This window comes from Oryzias latipes, chromosome 11 (genome assembly GCF_053564925.1).
Source record: "Oryzias latipes strain Hd-rR chromosome 11, Olatipes_Hd-rR_3.1".
Taxonomy (NCBI): Eukaryota; Metazoa; Chordata; class Actinopteri; order Beloniformes; family Adrianichthyidae; genus Oryzias; species Oryzias latipes.
In genome coordinates this window covers 24,971,966-24,986,584 of record NC_136247.1, presented here as the reverse complement: position 1 = coordinate 24,986,584, position 14,619 = coordinate 24,971,966, and the positions used below count along the sequence as shown (strand labels likewise).

The following is a 14,619-nucleotide window of genomic DNA, read 5'->3' as shown; positions in this document are numbered from 1 at the left end:
CATTATTTTCTATATTTGAGAATTTGGACATAACCATATTTGTGGGGTAAATGTTATGTAGATTTTTTTTTGGTGTATTTCTTTAACTTTGTTATTTATACAAAAATGTTTTGCGAAGTATTTTTTTTAACAATAATAATACTGTAGTGACGGCAAGGAAGCTCCTTAGGCGGCCGGTTGTTCAACAGCTCTTTATTGAGATTTCTGTATCTGATAACGGTCACAGCGTGACTAAACAGGCACAGCCAGCTACTACTAACTTCTGCGATGACGCGCACACACACTCTTCCACAGGTAGACCCCGCCCCCTCTCTCCATCAGTCACCCGCCCACCACTGATTGACACACACACAGTGGTCTAGCAACTGACAGAAAGAGGGGGGCGCCAGCCACCTGCAGCTCTGTCTAAACCCTGGGTCGTTACAATACATTTTATTTAAACTAAGAAGGAACATGCAAAACAATTATCTTAAAGGAATCCACATGGATGGACAAAACTTCAAATGTTTTGCGAAGTATTGCATTATGTATTGCGCTGTCGTGACGCAATCATCCTGCGACAACTAGAAAGCTGCGCAGTTGTTTGCTTTATCGGATTTGTCGGAATTTTCCACTACGGAGTTTGTTTAGAGGACTTTAAGAAGATATTATTGAAAAAACTGGAACTTGCTGGGTTCTGATTCAGAACAAGGGGTTTAGACGATCTAATTACACCACAGTGGGAGCTATTTTGGCAGTTTATTTGTTGTGTGTGTGGTCCTTGAAAATGGGATCTACGGTAGGCTAGCTGTTGTTAGCATCGTTAGCTCAGGTTAGCTAAAGAAAAAGTCCAATTGGGGTTTTTACTACCGTCGTTAGCATGGAATATACTGGAGGAGTTGGAGGAGGGGTGGTGGTGAGTGGAGGAAACGTCCCGGCGTTCTTAACAAAACTCTGGACTCTGGTGGAGGACCCCGAGACCGACCATCTCATCTGCTGGAGCCTGGTAATCACCTTAGCTTAGCCTTAGCCTAGCATATCCGAGGGAGCGCACGTAGTCGTCCACAGTTGATTCAAAGAACGCAGCCATAACCTGGAACTCAACTTAAAGTCTCGTTTTGTGTGTATTAAGATAAAGAATTACAGCTAATATACACAAACATACATCCTCATACTTTGTAATGTGTTGTATAAGTGTAATAAAAAATGTTATTAACCACACACGATTTAGACAATTACAACTACAACATTAAACATTAAAAGCAAAACCGTTCCAAGTGACATACAACTTCAAATAACAGTGGACTTTTATAAAGGCACAAATTTTAGGACAAAATGGTTAAAACTCACACATCGGTATACCCATAAACAGTGTCATGGAATTTCTCGTAGTTTAAAAAACCCAGTAACTTCAAAAGATAATCCTGCCGTGTACTGAATAAAACTACTACATATAAAATACCAATATATGTGAGATGTTCTAGGCAGCATAAGGTCTGTTTAAGCTTTCACTCCCAACTCGTTTCCCACAAGCTTGAAGTGTATGTTGGGATAAATATGGAAATATTAAAAAGAACATCTTTAAGCTAGCAAAACATTGAATATTCTTATGCGTTCGACTAACTATCTTATTTGTTCTTATTTTTGTTTCAGAACCATAGGTGTGAGAATGAATACCACTAAAATGTAATAAGAATGGACAGTTTGAACATTAGTTTCACTACGAAAGGTTTCTGTGTTTACATCTTTCACATACTTTCAGTTCAAACTTAGCTTTTTAAAAGTTATACATATTTCAAAAGTTATACATATGATCTCATATTGTGTGCTTATTAGGGCGACTATTTTAGCGGTAACCTATAACGTGACCAAGAAGAGCGCCTTGGCCGGCGTCAAGAGTGACATTGACGGATGGAACAGAGAATCGGGCAATTTTTCAAAGTAAAACATCTTTCAGATTCCGAAATAAATAAAACGGAAGTGATGTAAGTTATTTATTCTTTCTGTGCGGCCCGGTACCAAAGGACCCACGGACCGGTAGCGGACCGCTGCTCTAAACCACAAAAATTGTAGCCTCCTTGAAAACAAAATAGTGCAATTTTTTTCCAGTTGTAGCCACAAATTGAAAAAAGAATCATAGACCCACTCTGATAATATTTTGAGCTACTTGTTGAGCTTTTGTTTTATTTTTAGTGTTCCCAGTGCTCTTTTAATTAAGAGCTTGTCGTTATTTTATTTTGTTTTTTTGCCAAAATCTCAAAACCTGTGTTGATTTTGTTGGACATAGTTTCTGCCGAGCGGCAGGAATTCATTAAAAATTCGCCTCCGGGTTGGGTGGACGAGATGGGGGGCTTGTTGGCGTGAAGCGACCCCCCCCCCCCCCCCCCATTGCTAAGGCTACGTTCACACTGCAGGCTGAAACGACCCAATTCTGATTTTTTTGCCCCTATGCGAGCCAATTCCGATCTTTTCATGAGAGTCTGAACGACACAGATCCGATCTTTTCAAATGCGAACCCAGGCCACATGGGTATGCCGTCCTGATTCCGATCTTTTCAATTGCGACCGCCAGGCCACCTGAATCCGAATCGTACGTCATCGACACGCTACAAACGTCATCATTCTGCGTTGAAGTAGGCGGGAACGAGAATGTAAACATCAACCATGGTGGACGATGCGGCTGAGACCAGTCAGTGGAAGAGAAGCAGGTCACCGATTGATTATTATTTGGGGTGTTCGCTCTATTCAGGTCAAACTCCAGGGCTCTTATCGCAACTGGCCGGTTTTTGAAAAGATTTCCAGCGAAATGGCCGAGCGTTGTGTTGAACCTTCCCCGTGATGACTTTGTTCCTCTTTCCGACCGTGGTCAGAAGCGCGGCAGAGACCGGCTTCTCCAGGGCCGAAGGCGGATCCTCCTCCGGGGTTCACTTCCCCGTTCAGACACCCATATTCTCCAAAGAAGGCTAATAAAGAGTTAAAAGCATTTATTCATGGGGAAACCATCTTTTATTACCGTTCTCCTTCCTCCATAACACACAACATGAATGCGCCCCCACTGCCCCCCTCATTCCCACCTTTCTGCACGTGCTCTTCTTCTCTTCTCTCTTTACAAATACACAGACACACGCACGGCCATAGCACATACACATCCCCATTCCACAACAGTGGGTATGGACGATCCTGGCTCCAATGCCTTCTTAAAATGAGAAGATTGTAATTGTGCTGCTCCTTTGGGAAAATAAATGTAATAATACAAAAGAGCTCCGCTGTTGACAACACTGCTGTTGACATCCATTGTTAATGTTAGCTACTTCCGCAAACAACGAGTGTCGTCGTTCGCCGTTGAGTACTCTTCTGCGCATGCAGGTCTCGTTTGGGTTGTGTCACGGTCACACTGGAGATCACAAAAGTTCGGATTTACTAGGAAATGTGAACGGTCTTGCAAAAAAATCTGATTTTTTCCAAAAAATCCGATTGAGCATTAAGCCCTGCAGTGTGAACGTAGAGCTTTAATAAGTTTTTCTGTTTTACAAGCAGCATTTTGTTGTCTGATCCTGCTTCACAGCGAAAAAATGCACAGAAATCGCAATTTTAAGCTTCTTTTCCGAAAAAAAATATCCTCCATCATCAGAACCATGCCACGAAAACATGTTAAAAAACACCAAAGACACCATTTATATCAGAGTGGGTTTTTAAATCTACTGGGGATTTTTCCGTGCCGAGCTGCGCTTCCTGGAAACCTGACTCAGAGTGGTCAGTTTGATTTCAGGTGAGTTTGGTGAGTGGATCTCAACTCGCTGACTCTCTGACTGTAGACACCACATGGCAAGAACTATTTTAACAATCTGCCTATTTGGAGTAGAAATAATATCTGTCTGTTCGTGGCATTTGAATATTTAAACCACTAGTTTATGATTTAAATCATTTTAATAACTCGTGGTCTTGTTCTGTGTCAGAATGGAACCAGCTTCCATGTGTTCGATCAGTGCCGGTTCTCTAAAGAAGTCTTGCCGAAGTTCTTCAAGCACAACAACATGGCCAGCTTCATCCGACAGCTCAACATGTGTGAGTACCAGCGGGCGACTCTGCTCACCTCAACCGAGGATACAGATAAACGCTGGAATTACAGAAGCTGTTTGATGTTCTGTGTCTGTCTGTGGCCAGATGGTTTCCGTAAGGTTGTGCACATTGAGCAGGGCGGTTTGGTGAAACCAGAAAAAGACGACACAGAGTTCCAGCATCCGTTCTTCATCAGAGGACAAGAACACCTTCTGGAAAACATCAAACGCAAAGTCACTAATGTATGTGCCTGCAAAAGCACCCCAACAAGGCCAGATTTTAGGCTTTTGGGATCCAATAAAAGAAGTTTTTTTTAGCCTATTCTCATCTTAAATGCACACATTTATTATTCTCATAATCTTCATTGTAGGTTAACATCAAAAACATTCTGGATAGAAATCTAAAAATGAATAGAATGATTTAAAAAAAAAGTTGAACTTTGTGAAAATGGGAATTCTGGAGTTTTTCTTGGCCCCCTGGTCCACAGTGACAGTCCCCCTTTTTACCTGACCCTTGCAGGTCTCGTCGGTCCGTCATGATGATGTGAAACTCTGTGCTGATGACGTGAGCAAAATCCTGAACGATGTCCAGACAATGAAGGGAAAACAAGAAACCATCGACTCCAGGATTATCGCAATGAAACAGTAAGAACCAAAAAAAAAGCTCCCAGCTCTGCTCCATTCTGATGCACCCCCCTGCAGGTGGACGTCTTTGTTTTCTGGCAACTCGCTCCAAACTGTACAGCCGGATAGCTCCAATATTGCTCGTCATTCTGACTGCACCAGTAATGTTAGGCTGGATGTGTCAGGGGCTGTAAGCTAGCAGGAAAGAGTGTAAACTTTGATTTTATCTTTAAAACAGTGTAACTAAAATAATAAAAAAATAAACACTGGGAACGTGTTTAAAATTGATCAAAAGATGATGGGAGCAGGTCTTAAACTGTGAGTTGTGGTGGTCTTTTCCTGAAACTGCGTTGCTCCCCACATTCTCCCATTGTTTGGTCTCACTTTGTTGTCAGTCTCCTGACCTGTAAACTATGTTCCTGTGTTTCAGTGAGAACGAGGCTCTGTGGAGGGAAGTGGCCAGTCTGAGGCAGAAACATGCTCAGCAGCAGAAAGTTGTCAACAAGGTACAAACATGTAATCAAGGAGCACAGAGTAGAGGTGGCGTGTACGTGAAGTGTGGAGGAGCAGCCGTGTTTAGAGCTACATGCATTTGTCGTTGAATAGAAAATGTGGTTGTTGTTGTGCGTTTTGTGTTAAAACTGAGTGTTTCATCTTTCTGTGCACAAACACTGATTGGCAACCTTGTTTACATTGTGAACATCCACCCATCCTTGTATAGACTACAGTTAATTTTGATGGCGGGAAATGTAAATAGTCAGTGCATACGATTTTTAACACAATGCTAGCACGTTAGCATACACCTCGCTGCATCAATGCTATTTTTTCTCTCTCTCTCTCTGCAGTTGATCCAGTTTCTAGTGTCTCTTGTCCAGACCAACAGGATCATGGGAGTCAAGCGAAAAATGCAAGTTTAAATCTGAAATGGGACCATTGACTGTATATCAGAACTGGAGGGGAGTGAGTGTGGCGTCACCCTTAGAAAATGTCTTCAACAAAATTAAATCAATTCAGTCACCATTTTTTTTCGTGAGACGGACGCCGCCATGTTGGAGCCATACGTCGTCGGTAACCAGCCAGTTGGTCTGAACCAACATTTCTATGGCAACCACTCTGGCCAATCACGAGTGACTTTCTTGGAAGGCCACAACCCTATCACTTGAATCTGTCAGACGCTTGAAACATTAGACGTGAGACCAAAAAAAACCTTTATTTTAAGGCATCTGATTGGTCGGTTTGTAACTTGAAATGCAGAAAAAATATGTCAAGTCTACAGGATTTTGGCTTTTTGGAGCCAGTGGGTACTTCCTGTTTGGAACGCCAGGGGGGAGGGGGTCACTGAGTCCAGTTTTTATATACAGTCTTTGAATAGGACTTAACCTCTCAAGCATTTTAAGTTTTTCAGACACCAAAACATTAGGTTGAAGAAAAGGATTTACTAAAAGACGAAAAATGTTTTTAGTTTGTGCAGTTTTTGCATTTGCTGTGTTTGTTTACTCACCTTTTCTCCCCTCCACCTTTAGTCCTCTGATGCTGAACGACTCCAGCTCCACTCACTCCATACCGAAGTTCAGCCGTCCATACGTGCAGGTAACAGAGCCTACGTTTCTCTCTGAGTTCTCTCACATACCTGAACAACATGGCACTCCTGATGCTCAGAAACAGGTCAGAGGTCATGGGGTTAATGGAGGGCATCTCTTGTTTTGATTTAGTTGAAAACAGTTTTGTTGGTTAAAAATATATTAACCTTGCGTTGGTATACTTCTAAAGTTTTTTCTCACACTATTATCTAAGGAGATGTGAAGACAGCGGACGATCATGTGTTTTCTGTGGGGTGAGTCTTATTTAAGCTCCATCTTTTTCCTCTTCAGGCGGCAGCTAATCCCTTCTCAGCCGACTCTGCTCTGAGTTCTGGACCAATCATCTCAGACATAACAGAGCTGGCCACTTCTGCCTCAGACGACGTTGTCAGTGAGTGGATTAACCCAAAGTAAGCACCTGCAGATCATCCTCCCTTAAATGATCAGTCAGCGGTCAGTGAGGCGTCTCTAATCCCAGCCCTTCTGCTTTATAGGGAGAACGAATCTGTTAACATAAAGGAGGAGCCGTCCAGTCCGGAAGTGGAGGAAATACCCATTATCGAGGAAGAGCCAGTGCATGTGGAGACCCCCTTTTCACCCACCACCTTCATCAACTCCATACTTCAGGAAGAAGCACAGCCAGCAGCAGTTACCGCCACCCCCTCCCCAGCAGGCAAGCAGAGTGCAAGACTTAGTTGGATTTTCCTACATATGTTCCCTCGGACTGACCTAAGACTTTGTTTGTCGTAGCCGCTTCAGTTGTTGTAACAAGCCCCGCCTCCGCCGACCCTGTCCAGCCCTCCCCAGCCAGCCAGCCGTCTGCCCCCGTTACACCCCACAGCGCCGGTTCCGGCCCGGCCACGCCTCAGCAGAAGTGTCAGACAATCGCCTGCATCAACAGGTAAGTGTCACATCAGGCTCAAAGTGAGCCTGTGGCTTCACGCGTCTACAGCTGATCTTTGGGTGATTCTTGGACAGTAACCTCACAGCAGCAGCAGCTCTGACAGTTCCCTTAGAATCAATATTTCTGGTAGATGTTTCCTAACTTCCAAAAAAAACTGCTTCTTGCCCCAGTGACTTCAGTGTTTTTTCCGGCATTACAAAATCCCACATTTTTAGTCTGCAAATTCTGTATTACCGTATTTTCACGACTACAAGGCGCACTTAAAAGTCATACATTTTCTTCCGCCAGCAGGGGGCGCCCTATGAGGCATCGCGCCTGATGTGTAGTTGTGGGTCGTAGAAGAAGATGGAGTGAGGAAGGGAGAGAGATGTAAAGGCCAAGTGGAACATAACTGCAGTATTACTATTTGCAATTTAAGACTGTACCTGCTTCTTCTACATGATAACCTTCAATCTATCCAGTAAGGGAGGGGCATGAAGTGAAGCAGGTTGCTCAAAGAAGTTGACAAATTTTCAGCATAACAACATGATGGTCACTTCTCTTCACAGCCACCTAACTCAAGGTGTGGGAATAAACACTTCCCATGAGTCTTAGTGGCCATGGGCGGGGCTAAGGCCCGGGTCCCCCCACTTGTTAACAAGATGGCTGAGCACCTGTTTGAACTGCAGCTATCAGCTACGCAGAGGAAAAAAAAACTAACTCAGATTTGCTCCCACTGTTTTTTTTGTAAACACACATTAAGTGTGTGTGTGTGTGTGTGTGTGTGTGGCTTAAAGCTGCTGTTTTCGCCAGCGCATAGGAGGAGAAATGGAGACTGGCGGAGCGTGTGTGTGTGTGTGGGTATGTGTGTGCGCTGTGTGTCTTTAGCGCTTGTGTAGGATAAGGAGGAAGGGGGACAAGAGCGCGCAAGTGAGTGACCATTCAGTTTGTGTTATTCAGTTAGGGAGAACAGTAACAAAAAAAAAGGTTTCCTCTAAAGAACAGAGACTGGATGTTTTATGAACCCACTCTAGAAGCGCTGAGGGTCTGAACGGGGCGTTAACGTGCCCGGGCCTTAACACGCCTTTTGTATGTGTCAAAGACGGAAAAATCCCCCGTGACTGAGACTGCGACCTACCATCTGGTGCGCCCTATGGTCGTGAAAATACGGTATTTACAAATTGCTGTGTGAGGTAATCGTTGTTAGGATTACATTTTGTCACATCACATAAATGTCCCTTTGAAGCTTGTCGGTGTAATAAAAAAATGTTTGTGCTTCCCTCAGATTCCTCCCTCCCCCTGCAGGTGGACTCCCACCTGAGCTTTGGCGCATCGTACCGACACAACCTGACAAGTGAATCTTTAAAGGAATATCACAGACTGTGTTTAAAGGAGGAGAGTGGCACCTGGGACTGCAAAACGCAGTTTGGGTTTTTAGTCGTTGGTGCCTGTTATTGTGAAGAATATTAGCAGCAATTCATACTTTAGGTACCTTTTAAAAAGATCGTAAAATAAATAGCAGAGCCACAAACTAAATTATAGTCAATTGTCACTAAAGTTGGACACCTTTTTAGAGATCAAAGCTGATACAATTGCTTGTAAAAAATGGTTTTTAGGGCAGGATTTAAAGATCGGGAAAATAAATAATTCAAGGCTTCTAAAACAGATGGAACTATAAACCAAAGCTATTAAACACAAGGAGAAAAGAGGAGTAGATGAAGATGATTGGTTGTGTATTAATGAAAATGAATGGAACAAACTATGTTGTTTTATTTAGCAGTCGGAAAGCAGGTTGTTCATCAAACCCTTCAGGCTCTAAACCTAAAAGAAAAAAACTGGTTTAGTTTTGTCAAAGACAATTCCTCAGTGAGAAATAATCGCTTAATTTCTGTAAATCCATTAAAAAAAATTAAAGACCCAGTGAACATAGTGTTTTTGGTGTTTTTAACATATTCTTGTGGAATTTTTTCCAATGATGGAGGACAGATATTAAGCAAATTGAGGTTAAAACTGAATTTCTGAGTATTTCTATTGTCGAATTGTTGTGAATCAGAAGCAGATGAAAAAATGCAGGTTGTAAAATATCTTTTTTATCTAATGAATTATTGCCTCTTAGCAGAAATTATGACCTAGGAACAGATTTATTTATTATTTTTAAATTTTGGGGTAAAATCTACAAAATGAAGATTGAAAGACTACAGGAAACCCTTTGAAAATAGATCAAAAGATGATCAGAGTGGATCTTTAAAAGTTGTGCGGTTACAGAAAAGGGTTGGGTGTCATCTGCATAGAGTTGAACTTTCTTGTGATATCAGTATTTCTTAGAATGGAGGCTAAAATCATTGGAGAACTCAGGAGGTCAGTCAGGTTAAACTTTGTTGGGAACACGGACAGATTTGCTCCTGAAACCAGGATATTGCTGTTTTCACACGGGGAACAAGGTCGTCCAGAAGGAAGCTGAGAAACTGAGTCAGTGGTGTGGGTGTGGTTTGGAGTCTGTCGGGTGTTGAATTCTGGGTAAGGGCTGCCTTGTGATCAACTTAACTATTCCATCACCTATGCACAGACTTTTCACATATTCTCACAAGGATTCATTTCTTGCTGCTCCAAGTAACCGATAATTTCCAAACTACAGTAAGTCGTAATTTGACGCTGAATCGGGTCGCAGCAGCTGCACGTTTTCTTTTGGATACAGTCTCTGATGATTAAAGTCAACTAGAATGGGGTTCTGTTAATATGACTGGTGGAATTTACTTTTTTCTTTTTATCATCATGTGAGAGATCAGACCAGACTTTGTGCTTTTAGGTAGACCATCCAATGCCAGAATGTTTTAAAGATGATAAAGAAAAATCCCACGTTGAGGACTGATGTTCGAGTGTCTGCTGTTCTTTTTTGTTTTTTTGTGTTATTGTGATGCTTGTAATTTAGCTTTTTCTTTGTTTGACCAGGAGAGGTAAAAAAATTAAGAGACAAACGCGAATTTGGGCAGCTTTAGGAGACACATTGCTGGTTTGAATCAATGTTGACGAAAAGAAAAATGTAGAATAACACCAGACCGACTCTGAAAGCTAACGCTGATCCCCCTCCTGTCTGTCTCTCAGATCTGAACTTTCTGATCACGTCGACAATATTGACAACACTTTGGACAACCTTCAGACCATTTTAAACGCTCAGACCTTCACCTTCGACACCTCTCCACTCATGGAGGTCAGTATGGCCATCCCATATACTTTTGTTCATGCTAATATGATTATTCTCTTTGTTTTCTTTTTCTTCTCTTCTTCTTCTTTAAACTGCACAATAAATCGTGAACATATCATTATCGGGATATCGAGCTTTTTTGTTAGATGTATGTAGATGAGGGTCATTTGGAGTATAAGTAAAGTTATTTTGACTTTTATTTAAATTAAACTGTTGCAGTCAAATGGAAATCATGTTTTTCATTGTTTTGCTATTTGTTAATGTATTGCAAGTGATATCGTCATCGCGATATTGATCGCTAATATCGCGAGTTTTCCTCAAACTGATGTTTTATTTTCTGTTGTTTTCAGAAGAAAAACTGGTTTAATACACTAAAAACATAAGTGCACCTTTCACCTCCTTTCCTTTGGCGCGTATGCGGCTCAGCGGGAGTTGTGGTATTTACCATTAAAAAATGAAGTTTGTCACATCAGCTCTTCGTTCTCTTTGCTATGGATTGCAGTTGTTAAACATTGGTAACTAATTTGTTTTAGGAATTAGAAAAGTTAAGCTTTTTTATGGTCCTGCTAAACTCTGTGCTGGTTTAGATTCACTTTAAACGTTTCAGTATGTTTGTGTCGCCACTTTTGACAAACCAGTTCATCTGCAAAGTGAAGGTGAATCAGAGTTCAATAGGAATGCCAGTTTGTTGAAACAACAGCTGAACAGGAAAACAAAGTAAAACCTTAATATAAATGTAAAATCATTTGTCAAGATATTGAGGAAGTATGGTTTCATTTAAACCGATAGCAGCTATATTGTGTAATAAATGTAATCAAAAAGACTTTCACAATTCCACTTTAAAACAGTTTTTCCTTAGTTACCAAACCTTTATTTAAGATAAATACACATCTAAACAAAAAACAAACATATTTAAACAAATACACACATTTACACACACACACATTTAAACAAAAACACACATTTACACACACACACATTTAAACAAAAACACACATTTAAACAAAAACACACATTTACACATAAACACACACATTTAAACAAAAACACATTTACACATAAAATAACACACACAATATTACAACACGTTTCAACATAAACATGCATAACAAACAAACAAACAAGTCCCACCATCCTGTCACACACATTTGCTCTCTGCATTTCCTGCAGATGAACCGCGTCCAAAGGCCCTCACTGGGTGATGTTAATTGCTGATATGCTAATTGACCCATTACCATTGTTCATTCCCCTCCGGGAAGCGAAACCTGGATTCCTGCGTGGCAGCCTTCCACCTTACCAACCGAGCTACCCAGCCACTAAATAGGTCACAAATTTAGAAGTGCTTTTAAAGGGGCTCCGGCCAACTGATAACATGATAAAGAACTAAGCAGTTAGAAAATGACAGAGAGGGAGAGAAAGACCAATTTCTTTAGAGTAACCAGGTAATTGGTTACTCCTAATTGCCCCTAGGTGTGTGGCCCTGTGTGAGATGGGATGTACCCTGCCTTCACACACGAGTGTGTTGTTTTTCAATGTGTTTATGTTGTGTGTTTATATTTGAATGTGTGTATATGTATTTTTGTTTAAATGTGTGTTTTGTTTAAATTTGTGTTTATATCCTGCGCCTTTGTGTAAATGTGTGTTTGTTTATGTGTAGATGTGTGTTTTTGTTTAAATGTGTGCATGTTTATGTTGAAACATGTGTTTGTTATATTGTGTTTTTTACATGTAAATGTGTTTTTGTTTAAATGTGTATTTTTGTTTAAGTTTGTTTTTTGTATTAAACTAAAAGATAAATGTGTTTTGTTTAAATGTGTGAGCTTTTGTGTAAATGTGTATTTTTGTTTAAATGTGCGTGTGTTTATGTTGAAACGTGTGTTTGTCATAGTGTGTGTGTGTGTTAATGCGTAAATGTGGTTCAGTTAAAATATGTGTGTTCATGTTGTGTGTGTGTGTTAAAGTGTTTGTGTGTGTTCATGTGTTTACCAGTCTTTGTGTGTGTTGATGTCAAATCGTGTGTTCATGCTAAATTGCATGGGGTTGTGTTTCTGCTTTAATTGTGTGTTTGTGTTTAGTTCTTCAGCTCCTCTGGATCCACTGGAGACTTTGATCTGGACAGTTTGGACACTGTGAGTGTATTCAAAAACGTTACCTGGGTGGATGTTAGTCTGAACACCTGGACAGGTAAACATGGGAGTCGCATCTGTCTGATTTCACTTTTGCTTTCAGCTGCTTTCTGACGAAGCCCCCAAAGCGAGCGAAGGGGACACAGGTAACGCCCGCCCGCCCGCCCGCCGTCCTTCAGGTGAGACTCTGTATCTGCGTTGTCATGGTGACACCCGCCGTCTGCCTGCAGGGAAACAGCTGGTGCAGTACACCGCCACACCTGTCCAGGTGCCTGAAGCGGTGAGTTTGGAGGACGGGGTCGCTGACCTGCCGTCCCTCCTGGAGTTGGAGGCGGGGCCGTTCTTTGGCTCCGACACGCCGGCGGACGACCCACCTGACGTCCTGCTGAATCACACCCAACTGGACTCGAACCTCTGACACGATCAGGACTGTGAGGATCAACGACAGCAGCAATAGTGGCGACAACGTGGATCAGATGTAGATCACCGATTAGTGCAAAGGTCACGTTTTTATCATAAGGGTGTTATTGATTGATATTAATCCATTTCTATACTTGTTGGTTTTCTCTTTTAGATTTTTATTTCAGTTTGTTTTTTTCTTTTGCTTGTGCTTAGAGAGACAAAAAAATTAACACAATATTAAAAAAAAAAAAAAGAAGAAAATGACCTGTTCTGTGAAGTCACTCTTGACGGCGTGCCGCTCCATTCAGGTGCAGGCGTGGACGCCGTGACCAGGATCAGGTGACCCCGCCGTGCGCTTCTGTCCCTGTACCTTTGAGTAAGATTTTATTGCTTGTAATTGTTTTCACCTGTACAATTTAAATGAAGAGTGAAATATTTTTCAAAGAGTTTATTAAGAAGTGTTTGTTTTTTCTTCTTTTTCCTCCTGTCACCTCGGTTTCCATGGAAACGGCAGACCGATTCAGTCTTTTAGCCACTCTGACGATAAGACGACTTTCTTTGCCGTCCTCTGGATTTCTGTCGCCGCGTCTAACAGACGTCCTTTTTTTTTTTTTAAATTTCTTTTTTAGCGCTTTTCCATCTGCTTCCAGAACACGTAGGACGGAAAACGGCTAAAAAAAACAAACGTTTGGGCTTCTTCTGGAGATTCCCCCCTTCTGCTGCATCAGTATTAGCTCTAAATGCGACCCATCCAAACGAGTATCAGCATCTAAATAAGCTATTTGCTGGTTGCAGTATATTTTACTGATCGTTATGGCGCTTTCGTATCCAGATCTTTACGTTTCTACAAAGCTTACGTGGTTCAGTGTGTGTAGAGCCAGAGATGAAGACCTGAAAATGACTTCAGGGGATCAGGAGTCGCACTTCAGGAATAATTCCAGGCAATTCCATCTTAAAGACTATATTGAGATATAAACGACTCCTGATGTCCTGAAGTTATTTTACTGTCCAGGTGATCCAAAGGCTTGTCAGCTGCTACACAGAGATAAAGCATCTGTGATTTAATATATTTTGCAATTAATTTAAGAGGAAGCCATCTTTTTTATGAACCTGTCGCTCAGCTTTCTTCATGTCGGGGGAGAGGAGGAAAACGAAGACGGCCTGAAAACGGGATGAGATGTTAAACAGGTTGTTTGGATTGTAAACTTTGGTTCAATAAAATGCTTAAAACAGTTTGGTGGAAATGATCTTGTCCAAACCAATTAGTTAAAGAAAGAATCAATTATAAATACATAGGAAGTAAAAATGTTTATTGTTCAATAATGTTTATTAATATTTATGTCACAGGCTTTTAGATCTCTAAAAAAAAAAATCAATTTTACCAAAAATGTAGATTTTAAAATATTTTACTGAAGGTTATGAATAAAAACTATAAGTAAAAACTGGTAAATGGAGGTAACTTTGTGATTTTTTTCTTTTTCTTTTTAATTTTTTACTTTTACTAGGGCTGCATTTACTTGTAAAAGTGAGATATCATGGTTATTAAAAAGTGAATAATTTTTCTTGTACTTTAAAAAAGGATTTAATTGACAGGAAAGTTGAACCATGAAGAGTGAAGGCATCCTGTCAAACAGTTTGATTCTAGTGAACCGGAGTTATTAAACAAACTTTTTTCATAACTAATCAGTTTTAGGGACAAACTTGACTAATGTGCTTTTATACTTGACAAAGTAATTGACATGTATGACATCGAATTTTAATATCTA

At 40.9% G+C, this 14,619-nt stretch overlaps 1 protein-coding gene across 3 annotated transcripts; it reads left to right on the top strand.

The window, feature by feature from the left end:
* Positions 1–348: 348 nt before the first annotated feature.
* hsf1 (heat shock transcription factor 1) lies at positions 349–14,086 on the top strand. 3 transcript variants are annotated; one of them, XM_011480713.4, is made up of 15 exons: positions 349–985; positions 3,935–4,043; positions 4,143–4,279; positions 4,557–4,681; positions 5,091–5,166; positions 5,506–5,567; positions 6,184–6,250; positions 6,532–6,650; positions 6,735–6,913; positions 6,991–7,141; positions 8,409–8,477; positions 10,226–10,331; positions 12,401–12,454; positions 12,555–12,597; positions 12,682–14,086. In XM_011480713.4, exons 1-15 carry the CDS (start codon positions 860–862, stop codon positions 12,867–12,869), a joined length of 1,611 nt encoding a protein of 536 aa, XP_011479015.1. In that variant the 5' UTR covers positions 349–859; the 3' UTR covers positions 12,870–14,086. The 3 variants fall into 3 exon arrangements, with proteins under 3 accessions (XP_011479015.1, XP_011479016.1, XP_023815376.1); XM_011480714.4 differs by lacking the exon at positions 8,409–8,477; XM_023959608.2 differs by having other exon boundaries at positions 12,555–14,086.
* Positions 14,087–14,619: the final 533 nt, after the last annotated feature.

Bases quoted from the DNA above. Each gene is read 5' to 3' on its own strand.
- hsf1 (XM_023959608.2), top strand. From the start codon at position 860: ATGGAATATACTGGAGGAGTTGGAGGAGGGGTGGTGGTGAGTGGAGGA. The intron at 4,044-4,142 runs GTGAGTACCAGC...GTCTGTGGCCAG, and splicing joins CATCCGACAGCTCAACATGT to ATGGTTTCCGTAAGGTTGTG. The intron at 8,478-10,225 runs GTGAATCTTTAA...TCTGTCTCTCAG, and splicing joins GTACCGACACAACCTGACAA to ATCTGAACTTTCTGATCACG.